The 20,657-nt window shown below is 38.9% G+C and overlaps 1 protein-coding gene across 2 annotated transcripts in view; it reads left to right on the top strand.

Annotated features, from left to right (window-relative positions):
- Window positions 1-20,657, top strand: part of LOC122549327 (activin receptor type-1-like) — a 49,004-nt gene that overhangs the window by 13,390 nt on the left and 14,957 nt on the right. For both annotated transcript variants that reach the window (XM_043688960.1, XM_043688959.1), the window contains exons 3-8: window positions 4,618-4,872; window positions 9,422-9,633; window positions 11,933-12,032; window positions 13,815-13,961; window positions 17,079-17,354; window positions 17,442-17,639. In XM_043688960.1, coding sequence (XP_043544895.1) covers window positions 4,618-4,872; window positions 9,422-9,633; window positions 11,933-12,032; window positions 13,815-13,961; window positions 17,079-17,354; window positions 17,442-17,639 — 1,188 coding nt within the window. The remainder of the gene's footprint in view (window positions 1-4,617; window positions 4,873-9,421; window positions 9,634-11,932; window positions 12,033-13,814; window positions 13,962-17,078; window positions 17,355-17,441; window positions 17,640-20,657) is intronic.

Here is a 20,657-nt window from a genome sequence, read left to right as displayed (position 1 = left end):
GGTGCAGCAGGTAATTAAAAAGGCAAGTGTCTGCATGGTGGCTCAGTGGTTAGCACTGCTGCCTGTAAAGTGCTAGGGACCTGGGTTCAATTCCAGCCTCTGGCGACTGTCTGTGATGGAGTTTGCAAATTTTCCCCGAGTCTGTATGGGTTTCCTCTGGGTGCTCTGGTTTCCTCCCACAGTCCAAAGATGTGCAGGTTAGATGGATTGACTGTGCTAAATTGCCCATCGTGTGCGCGTTCGGTGGATTAGCTATGGGATATGCAAGGTTATAGGGATAGAGGCGTGAATCTGGGTGGGATGCTCTTCGGAGAGTTGATGTGGAGTTTTCGGGTGGAATGGCCTGTTTCCACACTGCAGGGATTCTATGAAAAATATTGTCCTTCATTGCTAGTTCAAAAAGAGTGGGGTTATGCGACAGCTGCAGAGGTGCTGGTGAGACCACGCCTGCAGTACTGTGGACAGTTCTGGTCTCCTTACTTGAGAAAGGATGTTCTGGCCTTGGAGGAGGTGCAGAGAAGGTTCACATAGTTGATTCCAGTGTTGAGAGGGTTGGTTTATGAGGAGAGATTGAATAGACTGGGACTATACTCATTGGAAATTAGAAGAATGTGGGAGGATCATATAGAAGCCTATAAAATTCTGAAGGGAATAGATATGATAGAAGCAGGGAGATTGTTTCCATTGGCGGTGAATAGGAAGCATAGAAATAGGAGACGTAGCCTCAAAATACGGGGTAGGCCATTTAGGACAGAGATGAGGAGGAACTTCTTCACCCAGAGAGTGGTGGGTGTGTGGAATGCTCTGCCCCAGAGGGCAGTGAAGGCCCAGTCTTTGGATTCATTTAAGAAAGAGTTGAATAGAGCTCTCAAGGATTGTGGAATCAAGGATTATGGAGATAAGGCAGGACCAGGATACTGATTAAGGATGATCAGCCATGATCATATTGAATGGTGGTGCAGGCTCGAAGGGCAGAATGGCCTACTCCTGCACCTATTGTCTATTATCTTATTTCTATTTGCAGAAACAGTTCCTCTGTTTTGTTTCGAATGCTATGTGTATTCAGATACTGAGCCTTAGTAAACCATTTACTCTTTGTAGATTTTTTTTTAGCTGTTGATTGACTTATAAATTGATACACTCTATCCCTTCCTGTCTTGGTTTATTTATTATTTCCTGTATTAATTCCTTTCTCTTTGGCCTTAACTCTGCTCTTTAATTTACCACTGTTTCCAAAATTTGATCCATTGCCCTACTACTCACTTTAAAATCCTCTCTAGTTCCCTAGTTATGCAGTTGGCAAGAACACCAGAGTAACTTGCTAGTCCATGGTCTCCGCTGTGCTCACGAGCAGTCTCCCACTACAAAACTTTGGTTAACAGTTTCCGTGATCTTTTGTTTTGTATACTATTAAATGACTCTAAACAGACAGGAGCTGAACTCCAGAGGTAAGTTGAGTATGACTTCTTTTGACATCAGTGCAACTTTTGATCCAGGTTGGTGTCAAAGAGCCCCAGAAAAAACTGTAATCAGTGAGTATTCGGGAATGATTTGCTGGTTGGAATCATACCTAGCATGTGGGAAGATGGTAATCATAATTGCTGATAAGTGACAATATGCAATACTATCATGTCAGCTCAGACACTGAAGCGATACATCTCCATAAATAGCAAGACCTAGACAACAGCCAGGCTTGGGCTGAAAAATGATAGATAGCACTCATGCCACACATGTGCCAGGCAATGACCATCTCCAGTGAGGGAGATCCTAACCATGTCCCTTCATATTAAATTGCTGCCATCGCTGAATCCTTCACTGTTAACTTCCTGGGAGTTACCATTTACTAAAACTGAACTGGACCAGATATATAAATACAAGAGCAGGGCAAAAGCTAGGAATTTTGTGACAAAGAACTGGCCACCTATCTCCCAAAAGCCTATCCATCACCTCAAAGACAAGTCAGGAGTGTGATGGAATGCTTTCATTGAGATGAGTATAGCTCTAGCAATGCAGGAAGCTTGACACCATCCAGGATAAAATTTGATTGACAACCCAGCTAACACATTCAGTTTTCACTCCCTTCCTCAGTGAGACATAATGACACAATTTGTAAGGTGCACTGCAACAACTCACTAAAGCTCCTTGAGGCAGCACCTTCTAAACTCATGGCCTGAATGCTTACAGGGGCAGCAGCTGCATGGGAATACTATATCTTCAAATTTCTTCTCCACACTACATACCATCCTGACTTAAATCGACATCACTTTCCCAACACTGCTATTGGGTCAAAATCCTGGAGCTCCATCTGGAATAGTATATGGTTTTACCCATGTTTTCATTGATTGCAGCATTTTAAGAAAGCTACTCACCGCCACTTTGAGGGCAGTTAAGGGTAGGCAATAAATCCTGGCTGAATTAGTGAAATTCGCATCCTGTGAATAAATGATAAAATAAATTCGGGACCACAGTGCACCCAGTAGTCTTACGCCTTTTGCTGGCATCCTGTCTTCCCAATTAAGCTATGGAATCCTTTTCAAATAGAATTATTTGCTATTAGTGATGATTTAGTGCATTTGTATACCAGCTTGTTAAATTTCCTTGCTTGTCACTGATTTGTGATGTTCTTTCTAGCAATACAGGTATGTTCACAGGCCAGGTCTATCGGGTTTGATTGATTATTTGATGACCTGTTGGTCCATAAGGAATGTTTACATTCACATCTGCGGATTGCCCTCAGATTGTTCACGCTGTTGCAGATTGAGCTTTCGTAGCTTTCTGATCTTGAATTGAATTGAATTTATTGTCACGTGTACCGGAGCACAGTGAAAAGCTTTGTCTTCCAAGCAATACAGATAGATCATATAGTTAAGTAGCATACATAAGTGAATCATAGGTAAACAGCGGCAAAAATAAAAACAGGCGAATGTTAAGAGTTTGTGAATCCATTCAGTATTCTAACAATAGGGTAGGAACTGTTGTCAAACCGGCTGGTGTGTGTGTTTAGGCTTCTGTACCTTCTCCCCGATGGTAGAGGTTGTAGAAAAACATTGCCAAGGTGGGGTGGATCTTTAAGAATGCTGGCGGCCTTTCCTTGACACCGGACTTGGTAGATGGATTCTATAGATGGGAATTTGACCGTTGTGATGGTGGGGCCAAGTTCACCACTCTGTAACCGTCTCCGATCTTGAATGGTACAGTTGCCATACCAGTTAGTGATACAGCCAGTCAGAATGCTCTAGATGGCGCATCTATAAAAGTTGGCAAGGGTATTCGCCGTCATGCCAAATTTCCTCAGCTGCCTGAGGAAGAAGAGACGTTGTTGGGCCTTTGTAACCAGTGTGTCCACATGAGTTCAAGAATGCTTGTTGTGGATGACCACTCCCAGGAGCTTGACACTCTCCACTTGTCCCAGCTCTGTGCTGTTAATGTGTAGGGGTGTATGAGTAACATCCCGCCTATCTTGATGTAGAAGCAGAAACTGGCCATTCAGCCCATTGAATCTGCTCTGCGATTCATTAAGATCATCGCTGATTTGACAATCCTCAACTCCACTTTCCTGTCTGTTCCCCATAATCCTTGATTCCTTTACTGATTAAAAATTTATCCATCTCAGCCTTGAATCTACTTAATGATTGAGGCTGTATAAATCTGTAAGAATTCTGTGGATTGACTACTATCTGAGAGAATAAATTTTTCCTCATCTCTGATTTAAAAGTGTGACTCCTAGAATATACCCACTTGTCCAAGCCTCTTCCACATCTAACGAGTCAAATTCCCTGAGAATCTTGTATATTCAACAAGGTCATCTCTCATTCTTGAAATTCCAATGAGTATGAGCCCAAACTTAGCCTCTCCTCAGTGTTGCTGCATACGTGGTATCAGCCTAGTGAACCTTCTCTGAATTGCTTCCAGTGCCAGTGTATCTTTCCTTAGGTAAGGGACTCAAAATGTTCATAATTTTCTAATACCTTGTATAGTTTTAGCAAAATGTTCATTTTCATAAATCGTTCGGTTTCCTATTGAGAAATTTGACTTGAGAGGCCAATTTTGAATGTTCGTTGCCTTGACTTTCATTGGACAAACATTGGTACCTATTAATTCGATATGGCTTGGTCACTGGCAATAATGAAGGAAAATTTCTTGTGGAAAAGCTGGTTATAGATATAAATACTATGTTAAATTGTCCTGATAAGAAAAAATGCAAAAATTCTCCACCTAAGTGAAACCAATGAACGATTTTGTTGAAGACTTTGGTACTGGTCCAGAATTGTAAAATATGATTATTAAATACATCAGTTTTGGATGATGACATTTCAGCCCATAAATGTGGAGTATCTTTAGGGCATCATTCATATTTTGTTAGAATAGAGATGTTTAGGTACACCTGCATGACCAAGGAGGTGTGTTTCAATTCATGTTTAAACTATTTTCCTTGTAGGTAAGTTTGATGACTTTAATTGAGTGTGATAAAAGTAGATTTTACATTTTTTACTTTTAAGATTGCTTAATCACAAAAACGTTTGAAATATTCAGTTTAATGAAGTGCCTGAAAAGGTTGTCTCTGGTCATTCTAACATTGTGCAAAATTTGCCCATCTATTTTTCTGTGAATGTGTAGATGAAGGAAGCTCAAGTCTTCAATGCATATGTGAGGGCAGTACCTGTGGAATAAAGACTGAATGCAGCGGTCTACGGTGTTTTGCTTCAGTGACACAAAATGGAGATATTTCGGTGTACCAGAAAGGTTGTTTTGATTCACTTGAAAAAGTTGAAATGTTATGCAAGATCTTACCCTCAGAACGTTCTGTTGTGCGGTGCTGCAATGAAAGCCTGTGTAACAGGAATATTACAGCAATGCCTCTTCTTTCTCAAGGTAAGGATTAGGATCTCTTTTTTTTTTAAACAAGAAACATGGGACAAATGTATATGTTATTGTTTGCTTGAACACTTTAGCATATTCCACTGGCACGTTTGCCAAATAGCACGCAGATCCTATTAACATCCATGGGTCTTATCCGGTGTGTTTCTGACTTTGACATTGCCAGTAGTCCTCTGCCATTCATTTATTGTTAACTTTGCAGAACCTATTTCTTTTATTTTATTCTTTTATCAATTTTGATTTGGAGCTGGGAACTGAGAGCTAAAGATGACTTTTGGACTATGGGTAACAGCTTGTGTTAAAAGGAAAACAGACTAAACAATCTATGTTCATGAGACTAGGCCTGGAAGTAATTGCAGGTTGGTTCCTGATTGAAAGGTTCTACAGAAAATTAACCGAGAAGCCATCATCCATCTCTGTGGAACAACTTATTATGAAAACCACTTAAATACTCTAGCTAGTTTGTTATTTTCTTTTGTTTATCCATTAACTGTTTGTTTGTCTATCTGTTCTGTGAATGGGGCTGAAAACAAAGACTTTTGGGCTTAAGGCAAAGATCATTTAGATTATTTTGTTGTTTAATTTTGCTCTATTAAAGTTGCCATATTGTTAATTAATTAAGTTTTTGTTTTAAGATAGAAACCTGTGTCTGGAATTATTTACTGGTTAGGAAACATTGGGTCAATTTTGAGAGTTTTTGAAGGCTTTAATTTTACCGTGTTGTGAACACAGAGATAGAAAGACGGATTTGATTCAGCTCTGTTGCTTTGTCCTAACCATAATGTTCGGTAATGTTACTATATTTACAAGCATCATAGCCTGCAAAAATTGAAAAAGGGGTTTGCACTTCAAAACAGCCTGAACTGCGAGAAGAAGAAATTTGTGTTATTCGCAGTGGTTGTGCCCAAGATTATTGAATTTACACATTGGCCAGCTTGACTGTCTGGTTTTACAGCAGTTTTTATTCTTTAAGGGTTTTCCTTTGCGTGAACAATGTTAAATATGCAAGTAAAGCAAGAATATACGAATGTGCAATCTGTTGCAGTCAGTTTGTACACCCTTTCAAAGCTCTTGGAATGTTGCACAGATGGTAACAGAATGCCATTCTGACAGTAGTTTGAAGGCAACCAGTGAGATAATTTATTTAGTGTTGTGTTTCAAAGACTGGATACTCCGTAGGTATGTAGTGTGAGCAGAGCAGGCAAGTAATTGTCCTGACCTCCAGTAACAATTTTTTAATACTCTTTCTCAGATGCATTGCCTGTGAAGCACGACACATAACCCTTACTGTGACTGATCTCAGAATGTGATTTTATTTTGTTTCTAATAGCTGATTCTTTTCCTACATCTCTAATTAACACAACATAACAGGAAGCAATGTGCAGCTTCGCAGTCTCAAAAATGTGTCAAATCAAATAATTAGTGGTCTTTATATGTTCCCTGCCTACATTACTACGGTTAATTGAAATCTATACAGGTTCTAAAATCATTTGACTGTCTCTGATTTGAGCTGCAAAATTACAGAAATGCCTTACTACTTAGCAAGAGTACATGGATTTTATTGTACAGTAAGACCCCACTTCAAATAAAAGGTGTTGGCGAAACTCAGCAGGTCTAGCTCTATCAGCAAAGTTAATGTTTTAAGTCCAATAATGATTTTTCAAAACTAAAGAATTGGAAATGTGATGGTTTCAAGTTGTTGCTAAAATTGGATGGAGGTCAAGTTGAACAGAATGGGAAGGACAAGAACAGGTAAGAAAAATTAACAGTCAGAACTATTGTGGAACAAAGGCATAGTGAGTGGATGTTATTTTAGTAACAACGCATTAGTCCAGAGTAGGTGTTACTAGCAGAATAAAGGTCAGGCCTGACTGAAAGCAAAAACATGCAAAACAAGATACAAACACTGAAAAGAAAACTATCAATCAGATAAAAGTTTATGGTCTGAACCTGTTGAACTTGATATTAAATTCATAAAGTAACAAATTCCCAAATTTGGTCAATGGGATATCGTTCCTTGAGCTTGCGTGAAATGGTTTAGCAGGCCTGAGATGTAAACGTGAGCTTGAGAGTAAGTTGGTATGTGGAACTGGCAACAGCCTAGAAAGTCATAGTCATGCTTGTGGACTGAATGGAAGTGTTCCTCATATAACTTGCCTCAAGGAAATGCAGGATTACAAGGATAGGGTGGGGAGGGTGGTGTCTGGATGAAATGCTCTTCAGAGGAGCAGTGTGGACTCAATGGGCCAAATGGCATGCTTCCATACTGCAGAAATTCTCTAATTCCAAATAGTATTCTTTCACTCTCATGATCGTTCTACCCAGTTTTTTCATTTGCCATCATGACCTTCATTTTACAGTAGTTTCCGGCTCGTCAGACATAAGACTGCATGACCTGAATGGCATATTTTGAAGCTGCCTTTCCCACTCGGTGTTCCCTTGATGCCAATTCTCCAGTTTGAGATCTTCCCCTCTTCCTAACCCACCGTCTTGCTGCCGTCTGACTTTTTCCCCTCCCAACCCACCTTTGAAGTGAAGCAGCAAGCAAAAGAGTTGGGAGTGAAAGATTCAGTGAGAGTCCAGAGGACGCACATTGAAAGGCTGTAGTAAGAAGGTGGCTTAAGGATTTGCAGAGATTGCAAGTAACGGGGTAAACAACAAGAAAGTGAGTTCAAATGCAGGTGAGGCTGCAAGTCGACAGATTAGTGAGAAGAAAGGTCGGCATTTAGCTATGTTAGTAGATATCTGTTGGAAGACCATATAGATTCTTGAGGGATAATGTTGAAAAGATGTAGAGAAAAAGAAAATGTTAAATAGTTCTTAGTAATTTTACTGTGTTTAGATTTCAGAATCTGTAAACCCAAAGCAACATCAATAAAGTTTGTGAACAAAACCCTGGGAGATAAAGAATCTTTAAAAGAAACTGCAAATTTCTGTCTAACCATGCTTGAGTAAAATCCCCAGTGTCCACATTTGAAATATGCAAATCGACTACATTAGTCAGAATGCAATGCCAATTATCCATTTATATTAACATTCATTTCAAAGCTGCGATGTATAGCAACCTTAGTACTGTTTATTCCTCGTGAAATCCGCTTTCTTGCTCACCTGTGATATTTTAGGAGTGACGTACACATGAAAATCAGTTGTATTTTTTAAACGTATGTTTCTATTTAACAGCATTTTGTGTTTGTAAAGAATAGATTGTACTAGATGAATCTAATTTTTGAAACTGTGCATAAAGTAGTGGACAGGAGAATTGACAGCCAATTATTGACCTGGTTTGGAAACTGGCTAAGCTGCTGCAGATAGTAGAGACAATAGGCAGGTTGATCTTGGATGAACTTTGAAGTATTCCTTATTCACTAGGGTTCACAGTAATATGGTTGCCTCTTAGTAATATCACTGGGTTAGTAATCCAAAGGCTCAGGCAAACGCTTTGGGAACATGGCTCAATTAGCACCATGACAGTTGGTGCAATTTAAATTGAATCTTATTAATCTGGAATTGAAAGCTAATGTCAGTAATGGTGATCCTGAAAGTATCATTTGCTGTAAAATCCTAACTAGTTCACTGTATCCTGATGTAGTGTAGAAAGGAAATCTGCGAATTTTAAATACACTGTCCTAAATGTGACGCCAAACCCAATGCACTGTAGCTGATCCTTAATTCCCCTCTGAAATGATGATCAGAGATGGGCAGCAATTGCCAGCCTTGCCTGCAGTACCCACATTTCATTTCAAAATTAAAAAGTAAGTGATTCCAAGCCACCAGCCCAGATCTCAATCCTTCATTCTTGCTTTCCATTTTCAAATGCTTTGATTGCAGTTAACGCTTTTCTCAATTTGGAGATGCCAGTGTTGTACAAAGTTAAAAATCACACATCAGGTTCTAGTCCAACAGGTTTATTTGGAAGCACTGTAAATCTGTTTTTTGGATTAGAATCAGTCTGACTGTTGTGGCACAGACAGTCCCTCACAGAGCAGCTCACACCTTCAATGCATTGTCTGAGCCGACATGCCACCAATTGTTAAAGTTCACTTGAGAATGTAACTTTTTAAAAGGTTTTGCGATTTACAGATGAAAGAACTGAAATCAATGTGGTCATTCTAAAAGATGAGATACTTAACAAACAAACTGGGTCTTTTTCAATATATAATTTCAGTTACGTCACACTGTAAACATTTGCTATAAATTCTGCGTATTATGATCTTATTCTACACAACCACCTGATGAAGAAGCAGCATTCCTAAAGCTAGTGCTTCCAATTAAACCTGTTGGACTATAACCTGGTGTTGTGTGATTTTTAACTTTGAACACTTTTCTCTTTTGCTATGCATGCCAAGGAATCCTTTTTCCCAAGGAACATCTCTAAAACATAATTGAAAAATAACACTGTCCTAGCATCTCCTTTGATATGTATGTGGGATTATACATACTCTCTGAGAGAAATGTTATTTCTTTTAAGAAAACCATTAAAACCATCAACATTAACAGAATGAAAATGGATTGTTTTATTAATTTTTGTTTCTTTTTGTTTCAGCACCAAAGGAAGAACCAATCGACTACAGTGTGGAGACATTAATCATTTTTGTAGTTAGTCCAGTCATAGTGCTGGTAGTTTTGTCTGTGGTTGCTGTCTTGATTTGCCGCAAAATTCACCAGAATAGGATGCAACGGTTACATGCCCATGATGCTGAAAATGGAGCAATTGATGGCCTTATAGCTTCCAATGTGGGAGATAGTACACTTGCGGTAATCAGTTCCTTTTTGTTGTTAAACTTTCGTGAACCAAATAGGTGTTTCAATATGAAAAGGATGTAGACTGCAGCTACACTATAAGATGGTTAGTCACTACTTTGGTATGTAATTAGTTTGTCAAAGTACAGTTTGTAGCCTTCAGTGAATGGGGTTCAGTGTCAAATGCCATAAAAATAAGTTTTAAAGACCATAGCAAGCTTCAATTTCTCTGTTTTTAAAATGAAATTCTTAGGTTTAATTGTGCTCGTGGGCACATAAATCTAGAAATGGTGGTAAGCGGGAGTGAGCCTGAATAGGGACCAAAAAGGGGATTTGGGCAAAGGCATGACTGGTGTCCTAAATGAATATCTGAACATCTATTTTTGCTAAAGATGGAGATACTGTCAAAGAAATGCTTGGCGACAAGGTGATTCAGGCATGTGAAGGGTTTAAAATTGATACGTGATGGCACTGGATAGGCTGTCAACATAAATTTTGATGAGACACTAGGACCAAATGAGATGGTTCCAACGATAGTGAGGGAAGTGACTGTGGAAAATGCAGAGGCATTGTTCAAAATTATCCAAGCTTCCTTAGATGCAGGCTTGGTGCTAGGGGTATGGAGAATTGCAGATGTTACACCTTCTCATAAAAATAAGTTCGCCAACTATGGTTAAACTTTCCTTGAGTTTTTTGAGCTAGCAGACAGGGAGAAGGGTGTAATGGTGTTCATGTACTACATATGGACTTTCAAAACGTATTTGATAAGAGTTTTTCACAACAGACTTAGTTCATAAGTCATGGTTCATGGGATAAAAGGAACTGTAACAAATGGAAATGAATTTTGCTCTTTTCCAGATTGAGGGAAGATTTATAATGGAGTTGCACAAGGATTGGTGTTAGGACCTAGCTGTTCCTCTTATATTAATGATCTGTATGTTTGCGAACATGTCAAAAGTTTGTGAATGATGTAAAACTTGTAAATATTGTGAAGCGTAGTGGATAGTATAGAGCTTCAAAAGGAAATCTAAACTTCAAAAGACAAGTTGAAGTTTAGATTTAATGCAGAGAAGTGATTCTTTTTGGTAGGAAGAACAGGGAAAGGTAACAGAGTACAATTCTGAAGGTGTGCAGGAGCCACACAACCCAAATGTAAATGTACATCATTAAAGAGAGTGAGAGAGACTGAGAACATTTAATAAGGCAAACAGTATCCAAGGCTTTATTAAGATGAGCATAGCAGGGAAAAACAAGGAACTTGTGTTAAACTTGCATAAAGCACTCAGCTGGATCATTATGTACACTTTTGAACACCGCAGCCTTATAGGGACTGCAGAAAAGATTAACCAAATTGGTTCCAAGGATGAAAACTTAAAAAGGTTGGAGAAGTTGGCTTTCATTGCCATTGACCTTCTAGATGGTAGTGATTGTGTGTTTCCTAGGTGAAATCGAAGGAGCCCTGCTTATTGTTGATGGTACGCACTGCTTCGACTGGGCGTTAGTGGTGGAAGGATTGAATGTTTGAGGATTTAATGCCAATCAAATGTTTTGTCCTGGATGGTGTGAAGCTTCTTGAGTGTTGTTAGAACTACACTCCTACAGGCAATTGGGGAGCAACGTATCACATTCCTAACTTGTGCTTTGTCGATGGTAGGCAGGCTTTAGGGTTGTCATGAAGTCAGTTACTTGCTCCAGGATTCCTAGCCTGTGACTTGCTCTTGGAGCCACAGTATTTATGTGGCAAGTCTGGTTCAGTTTCCAGTCAATGGTAACTCTAAGAATGATGTGAGCAGGGGATTGAACAATGGTAATGCCATTGAATGTCAACAGATGGTGGTTATGTTCTCTCATTGGATAGTCATAGCCTGGCACTTTTCTGGTGTGATTATTATTTGCCACCTTTGAAAAAGAGCCTTCTGTCACCTTGCATGCTTGCTTTCAAAACTGTGTTCAAATTTCTTGCAAAATCAGCTAACTTAATTGTACCATTTAATTCTCACCTCAGTTTTAGTGAAGATGAGTTCCGGAGAGTGGGGAATCAGCAAGGAATAAGTTTTTAAGATATCAGACTTTCTATTCAGTTATCTCTTGGTAACTAATATTGCCTTTTTAAAAATCAGCTTGTGGCATGCTACGTTAATCTTTGTTTTGATGTCCCAATGTCTTCTCCGCCTCTGACTCAACATAAACTAAATCCCAAGAGAACTGTTGTGAAGATATTATTTAGGCCAGACTTCAAATATGACTCTAAAGTATTGTAACCAGATATTACTGATTTCCACTTCTATATTGTTTTTTTATTCTTTATTCTTAGGATTTGCTTGATCACTCTCGTACATCAGGCAGTGGATCGGGTTTGCCGTTTTTAGTACAACGCACAGTTGCCAGACAAATTACTTTAATGGAATGTGTAGGTGAGTAAAGCAAGATGCAGCTTAGATTGTAAGACCAAAAGAAATAGGAACATTCGGCCCCTGCTGTGTCATTCAGTAACATTATGGCTGATCCAACATTCTTTGGCACCACTTTCCTGCGTTTTCCCTGTAGTCCTTTATTCTCCCACTGAACAAGAAACTGTTTAACTTGAATAATGTTTACATAAAATAGACTTTTTGGCTATGTCACTGGGCAAGCAAGAATATGGACATTTCAGTTAGTTTGCTGGAATTAGCAAACTATATTGTTCTTTTAGAGATTGTTGATGACAGACTTGTTTGTCACTGTCACTTATGCCCATTGACAGCAGCCCTTGTAACTATTCAAATGTCCATAGAAGGTGTGGTTTTCAAAATGGATTGAGAGCAGAAAATGGATAAACAATTTTAAATTTAATGAAGTACAAATTAATAAAAGAATAAAAACTAGGTTTTTTGGTATTTGAGTTGGAAAACATTACAGGCACTCTACTGTAAAAATGATCAACCCAGTTAGACAGGAATTTGCCGAAACCAGTTTCCAAAGCTTTTACTGCTCCTTACAAAATGGCCAAATGTTTGCAGAAGTGTAAGGTTTTGGTTTAACATGCCAAACATCTAGAAAAGTTTTATCTGCATAAATAAAAAGTCCTCATATTAAGAGGGCAAATATGTTTACACACATTAACCAGCTTTTAACGTATTAACTATTAAGAAGTCAAATTTTATAATCCCGACAGTAAAGCAAAACATCCAGCACACACACATTTACACTGTTTCCTTGCTCTCCTAATAAAGAATCTGAGCAAACAAAATTTCAAGGTTTGTTCAAATATTAAATGTTGATATTTTGTAACAATTTGTGATATGCTAAAACAAATTCTGAAATCTTTTTTTTCCCCTGTGTATCCCCAAATCATGAATTATGGAATGGGCTTATCAATAGAAATCACAACCACAGAGATTTAAAAAAACAGTTGTATTGTAAAAACTCTAATTGTAATATATCATCAAAGCTAAAGATAACAGCAGATACCAAATGGCAAACTTTATAAAGGTGGCAGTTTCAAATTGTTCCTCAAAGTAATAAATATAAGGGATAAAAAGCCACCTGAATGTCCCAACCAAATCTATGGGGGAATGAACAGTTAGTGACACTGAACAAAACCAATACTCGAGAGTAACATGCTCCAAAACTGTTAGAAACTCAACTGATGTTTACAGGGCACAATATAAAATACTTGTGGCAACTGGTTTATGTATTAAAGTACTTGTGTAATAGGTCTAGGTATGATAAAATATCAATATGCATTATGGATATGATATATCTGTGCCAAATTTAGGAAATTGCTAGAATTCAGGTTACTCTGTTTACCAGTTGGCTTATTTATTTTAGATCTCCACTGCCTTGTCTTCATTTTGCTTTTGCCCCACTGTATCTAAACATGCTATTTGTTGCCCCATATCTGTTAATCTGATCATTTGCTTGATGCTTTTCTGGAATTCAGCTTTATTTCCAACATTATTGCGTACAACTGAGAACTAGAAAATGTAAGATAAATTGACAACCCCACAATGTTTCTATGGAAAAGTGGTTATAAATTTCTGTTGAAAGTGGTTATAAGTTTTTGATCAACATCTGGATCTTAAATTGTTGGTTCAGCCTAAAGAGCTCAGAAAAGGAAGTATGATTTCTTTACCAACGCACAATAAATATCTGCATCACAAAATATAGCCAAACAACTACTAAAACAAGCTTCCTTTTCTCCCCACCTTAAACAGGAAAGGGTCGCTATGGAGAAGTTTGGAGAGGCCAATGGCAAGGAGAAAATGTTGCGGTGAAAATCTTCTCATCTAGAGATGAGAAATCTTGGTTTAGAGAGACTGAAATTTATAATACTGTTCTTCTTCGCCATGAGAATATATTAGGTGAGAAATAGTTTATATATACCCTTGCTTTTGATGCACATTGTGAAATTCAAACTGATTTTCATGATAGACAGTATAAAATTCAGTAAAGCAAGTAAGACATCAAGTAAAAGGAGAAGAAGATGCCTGTTGCTTGAGATGAATATTCATGCAGTAATAACAGCTACCTTGCCATGTGAGAATACCAGCAAAGTAGCTAACTTCATTTATAAAAATGAAAACAAAATGCTGTAAACACAGCAAGCCAGACAGCATCCGTGAAAAGAACTGGAGGCACATTTGCACGTGTGGCAGCTGAAGTAATTGAAATCTAAGCCATAATGCTAGCATTATTAACAATATAAGCCAAAAGGTGTTAAAATCACAACATGAGTGCACTTCCAAACATGGCAACCCTGCATACAGTGAAACGACAATTAAAACAACACATCAGTAGCTGTTGCCCACAACAAATGACTAGTCAGGACGTAATGGTTTTAAGTGCAGGCCTCTTTCATAGGTCCCTGGCATCACACGGGCCCATCTTCATCCAATTAGATTTACTCCATGTGATACAAAGAAAAAATGGCTGAACACAGTGGATGCTATGTAGGCTTTAGGCCCAGATAACATTTTGTCAAGATTCCTGAAGATACTGTGTATCTACCACACAGTTAGCCAAGATGATGTGGGAAAACTCTCCACTGGATGGAGTCATAACTAGCACAAAGGAAGATAGTTGTGGTTGTTGGAACTCGGGCATCTCTGCAGGAGTTCTTCAGGGTATTGTTCTCGGCCCAACCATTTTCTGCTGTATCATCAGTGACCTCCCCTCAATCATAATGTCAGAAGTGGGAGTGCTTGCTGCTGATTGCACAATGTTCATCCATTTTTGTATCTCCTTAAATACTGAAACAGTCTATATCTCCAAGTGCTCCAATCATGGACAATATCCAGGTGTGGGCTGACAAGTGGCAATATTTACACCACACGAAAGCCGGTCAATGACCATCTCCAGCATGAGAGAATCTAACCAAAGCCTTAACGCTCATTATCATTGCTAAATGCCCCCACAGTCAACATCCTGAGATTGCCATTAATCAAAAATTGGATTGGCATGAGCATATAAATATTGTGGCTACAAGAGCTGGTCAGATCCTAGGAATTCTACACTGATTCTCACTGCCTGACTCCCCAAAGCCTGGCCAACATCTATATGGCACAAGACAGAAGTATGATGACGCACTACCCACTTGCCCAGGTGAGTGCCACTCCAGGAACACTTAGGAAGCTTAGAACACTACATCCAGGATATAGCAGCCCACGTAACTGGCTCTGCAAGCAATCATTCCCTTCACTACCTACATTCAGTAGAAACAGTGTGAACCATCTACAAGATGCACTGCAGAAATTCAAAGGTTCTTCAGAGTATCTTTGAAGCCTATGACCACTAGAAAGACAATGGCAACATAAACATGGGAATGAATCCACCTGCGAGTTCACCTCCAAACCACTCATCATCCTGAATGGGAAATATATTGCTTCAATATCACTGGATCAAAACCCTGGAACTCCCTCCAGAATAGCATCGCAGGAATGTTTACACCAAATGGACTGCAGCAGTTATAGGAAGCAACTCACCACCACCTCCTGAAGTGTAACTAGTGTTGAGCAATAAATGCTGGCCTGCCAGAGTGCTGATATTGGAACAATGGTTTTTTTTTAAAGAAAACTGTAGTAGAGGGGAGATCCTCAAGCGACTGTAACTTTTCAGCTGCTCACAGTATGCAGCTGGAGATATCCATGCAATCCACCTCTTGGGATTTTAGTATTCTGTGCACAAAACATGAATACTTTGACCTACACCTTATAATCATCTACTGAAATGAAGAATCCCTACCAAAAATGAAACATAACAGTAAGCGTGTTTTATCTGCAAATACCTCCTCAAAAGGTACTGTATTATATCTGTGCAATACTATTATAATTCGTACCTAAAAATAGTTCTCTGCTGGATCTATATCATTTCAAAGTAAAATTTTGACTACCAGGTCCCCTTATTTGTGTCCCTTCACATTTATACTAAGTATGAAAGATGTGAGCAAAGGATGCAGCCATCAACATGTGAGCAGAGAAGAGGATTGAGAGAGCTGCCTTCAGGTTGCCTTGTTTAGAACCTACCGTGGACCTGCATAATCTTCAGGGATAGGAAGTGCAGGTGCTGACATTCCATGTTCCTCTGCCTGATAACAGTGTAAAGTGAGGAAACAAACGTGCAACACATAACATATAGCAGAAGTTCATTAAAATAGGAATCAATATCCTGAATATCAGCTTCTAGGAGAGCTTCTAAATGATACCAGAAGGTTCTCCAAATCAGGTTTTTGGCCTTTCCTTTATGTCAGAAAGTTCTTAGTAATAGATGTCATGTTTCAGCTTAAGAGTCACTGAAGTGTCATTTTCTGACCATGTATGTGACTCAGTATAAATATTGCTTATAACCGAATGCTCAGGTCTTGAGCTGAAATGTAAATAAGCATCAAGCATCTCAACGTTGATGAAATGGCACCTTACAACTTATAGAAAAAGATTTAGTTTTATTGATGGATTGTAAAATGATTGAGAAGGATTTCAGTGAAATTTGTATGAAAGTGGCACGGACAAAGAGAAATAATGAAGAGAACAGAGTCTTCAGTTAACATTGTGATCTTTATATTTCATATCAAGACGGAATCTTCATAAAGTACTTGTAGTCATGCAAGTTGGTCAGTTGTTGAAGTATTACTGTTTTCAACGTCAAGTTTCGTGATTGCAAGCAAGCTGATTGGGAGTTTAAAAAGATGTCAAGATCCAAAATGAAGTACAGATACAATAAGAAATCATATAAAAAGTAAATTTAATATTTTCCTCATGTCAGAAAGGGTCAACTAAAGTAAGAAAAAACTTTGTATTTTGTGAACTTTATCATCTATTGGCAGCAAAACAGTGCTGTTAATATAGGGATATATTAAGGTATTCTGCAGTAGTTTGTTTATTTTTAAATAACTTGCATCTTAATTGCATTAATATTGTTTTATATTTCTTGTACATTTTCCAAGAATTAAAAGCAATCATTATCCTTCATTTTTACTTTTTTAGGTTTCATTGCTTCTGACATGACATCAAGGAATTCTAGCACCCAGCTTTGGCTAATCACACATTATCATGAGAACGGTTCCCTGTATGACTATTTACAGCGAAATGCAGTGGACACTGTAGTTTGCCTGAATTTTGCCTTATCTATAGCCAATGGTCTGGTGCATATCCACAATGAAATTTTTGGAACTGAGGGAAAGCCTGCAATTGCTCACAGAGACCTGAAAAGCAAAAATATCTTAGTCAAAAAGAACTTGCATTGTTGCATTGCTGATCTCGGTGAGTACGAGCCTTTTAACCTCTTTGTTTTCAAACAAAAGATTGATTTGGCATGCGTGCTGTATTAATTGACATATCTTTTTATAGGGTTAGCAGTGATGCATTCTCAAACCAACAATCAGTTAGATGTTGGGAATAATCCTAAAGTGGGTACCAAACGGTATATGGCTCCAGAAGTACTTGAAGAATCTATTCAAGTTGACTGTTTTGATGCATACAAACGAGTGGATATCTGGGCATTTGGACTTGTATTGTGGGAAGTAACGAGGAGGACATTCAGTAATGGTGAGCGTAACCAAACTATTATTTTGCAAGTGTTTCTTCAATTAAAAGGCTGGACTACTAATCCATGTTGAGTTCAAGTAAAGTGAACCAGTTTAAATTTTTTTGCTTTATGTACATCAAATAGTCCAGTGTTTAAACGTATTTAATTTTTACATAGTTCCCAGAGTTGTAGTGTATATTTTAAAACGTCAGACAAGTTTGTTTCTTCCCAGTGTTTATAATTAGGGATGAATTCTCAAAGATCATCATCTTGAAGGATTCTCTGGTTGTAAACAGTCACTGTCTCTAAAGTCTCTTCCACCACCACCACTGAAAATATGCCAGTTCCTCCTTGGCTGTGCCTCATAATGCAGAACATGAGATGCAGACCTGGACTGGGGTGACCCTCTAAAGTGCAGATAGCCACCCCCTGAAGTCTCAAATGATCTTATTTTTCTAAGTTCTGGAATATGTTATCTACAAATGCAAAGCAAGGACAACGCAGTGGATATTCCTACATTCAGATATATAAGTATTTAATTAAAGACTGGGTGCAGAAAAAGAGACTCCTATTTGTACAGCTCTTTTCATGCCCCCAGGATATCCCCAAGTGCTGATGAGCTTACTGAATTACATTTCAGTGATTGTTTTTTATTCTTGTGGGGGATGTGGGCATTGCTGCCTAGGCTCGCATTTATTGCTCGTCCCTAATTGCCACAGAGAAGGTAGTGGTGGCCTGCCGCCTTGAACCTCTGCCTTCTCGGGGAGTAGGTACATTCACAGTGCTATTTAGAGGGGAGAATTGTGACATTGAACAAATCAGCTTGCCTTGCACATAGTAAGGTCCAATAGAGAATAATTTTATGATCCGATAAACTGTTAGCGATGACGATTAGTGTTAAATATTGGTCAGAGCAAAGGGGAACCAACAATAATGCATCATGATCAATTTTGAGAATCCTGGAGCCTAATCTTTATACAACCGCGTTTGTTCAGTTCTGGTTAGTGTTAGCAATTGAAATTCTGGCCTAATTTTCTTCAGATTCAAGTTCGATTTTAATATTTCTAGTGTAATCTTGGTGCAATTAACAAAGGCAGCATAAAATTCAAATCAGGTTTGTGTTTGTATAATTAATAGATCAGCCACTTAATGATTAAACCCACTTTATCATTGAGGTGAAGGTGCCAGTGTTGGACTGGGGTGGACAAAGTTAATGCAACACCAGGTTATAGTCCAACAGGTTTATTTGGAAGTACTGGCTTTCAGAGCGCTGCTCCTTCATCAGGTAGCTGTGGAGCCGGAGCATAAGACACAGAATTTATAGCAAAAGGTCTGTGTCATGCAACTGAAACAATGCACAATAAAACATTACAGCGTAGTCCAGGCCCTTCCGCTCACGATATTGCACCACCCTGTGAAACCAGTCTAAAGCCCACCTAACCTACATCATTCTATTCTCGTCTGTATGCCTATCCAATGACTATATATGCCCGTAAAGTTGGCATGTCTATAACTGTTTCAGGCAGTGTGTTCCACATCCCTACTACTCTCTGAGTAAAGAAACTACCTCTGACATCTGTCCTATATCGATCACCCTTCAATTTGAAGCTATACCCCCACGTGCTAGCCATTACCATCCTAGGAAAAAGGCTCTCACTGTCCACCCGATCTAACCCTCTGATTATCTCAATTAAGTCACCTTTCAACCTCCTCCTCTCTAATGAAAACAGCCTCAAGTCCCTCAACCTTTCCTCATAAGACTTTCCCTCCATACGAGGCAACATCCTAGTAAATCTCTTCTGAGCCCTTTCTAAAGCTTCCACATCCTTCCAATAAAGCGGTGACCAGAACTGCACGCAATACTCCAAGTGCAGCCTCACCAGAGCTGCAGCATTACCTAATGGTTCTGAAACTCAATTCCTCTATTAATAAAAGCTAGCACACTATATACCTTCTTAACAGCCCTGTCAACCTGGGTGACAACTTTGAGGGATCTATGTACATGGACACCGAGATCTCTCTACTCATCTATAATATCAAGAATCTACCATTCGCCCAGTACTCCTTCCCTTTACTTGATCCTTGGGTTACAACTATTTACTATTTTTCAACAGTCAAGATTAATGACTTGGATACAGGGGAAAAATGTACTATAACCAAATTCGGGATACGTTGAACAAACCTAGATTGCTGTTAAGTCTTGCATCTTTTAGAATGGGTTGCAAGTTTTGGTTCATTAATATATAAATCCCAGAACTACTTTCCAATCACATTCTCAAGATAACTTAAGGTTTTATAAAATAGAAGTGGCATCTCAGTTCAGATAAAACATTAAAGGAGTGAGGTTAGAGTCTGTTGGTATCCCAATCTTGAGCCAGACTGGTTCTATTTCCAAAGTAGAAATGTTACGTGAATTGACTGCTACATTGACTGCCTGCAGATGGTGCGCTTTTTGAACAGAATAGAATGTATCTGCAAATACAATTCTGCAAATGCAAATTCACCCCATAGATTTATATGTATGTATATGTGTTTGTATGCATGCGAGGGAGAGTGTGTGTATGTGTGTGTGCATGAGTGTGACAGATTATAAGCCTGTGAGAGGGTGTGTGTATGAGAGAGAGTCTGCATGAGCATAACTCTGCAGGGGCATGGGAACCCAGACTGTAGCTTTAGGGTGCAGGACCTGGAGTGTAGGGAGGTTAGGAACATGGCATCAATTTCAAAGGAGGGTGCCTGTAAACAGGAAAGTGGCTTGAAGTGTGTATACTTCAATGCAAGAAGTATACAAAATAAGGTAGGTGAACTTGCAGCGTGGGTTGGTACCTGGGATTTCGATGTTGTGGCTATTACGGAGACATGGCTAGAACAGGGACAGGATTGGCAGTTGCGGGTTCCAGGATTTAAATGTTTTAGTAGGGAGAGGGGTGGGGGTAAAAGAGGGGGAGGTGTGGCATTGCTTGTCAAAGATAGTATTACAGAGGTGGAAAGGACGATGGATGAAGACTCGCCATATGAGGTAGTTTGGGCTGAGGTTA

This window comes from Chiloscyllium plagiosum, chromosome 4 (genome assembly GCF_004010195.1).
Source record: "Chiloscyllium plagiosum isolate BGI_BamShark_2017 chromosome 4, ASM401019v2, whole genome shotgun sequence".
Taxonomy (NCBI): domain Eukaryota; kingdom Metazoa; phylum Chordata; class Chondrichthyes; order Orectolobiformes; family Hemiscylliidae; genus Chiloscyllium; species Chiloscyllium plagiosum.
Note: the sequence above shows the minus strand (reverse complement) of the source record. Positions and strands in the feature narration are given on the sequence as shown.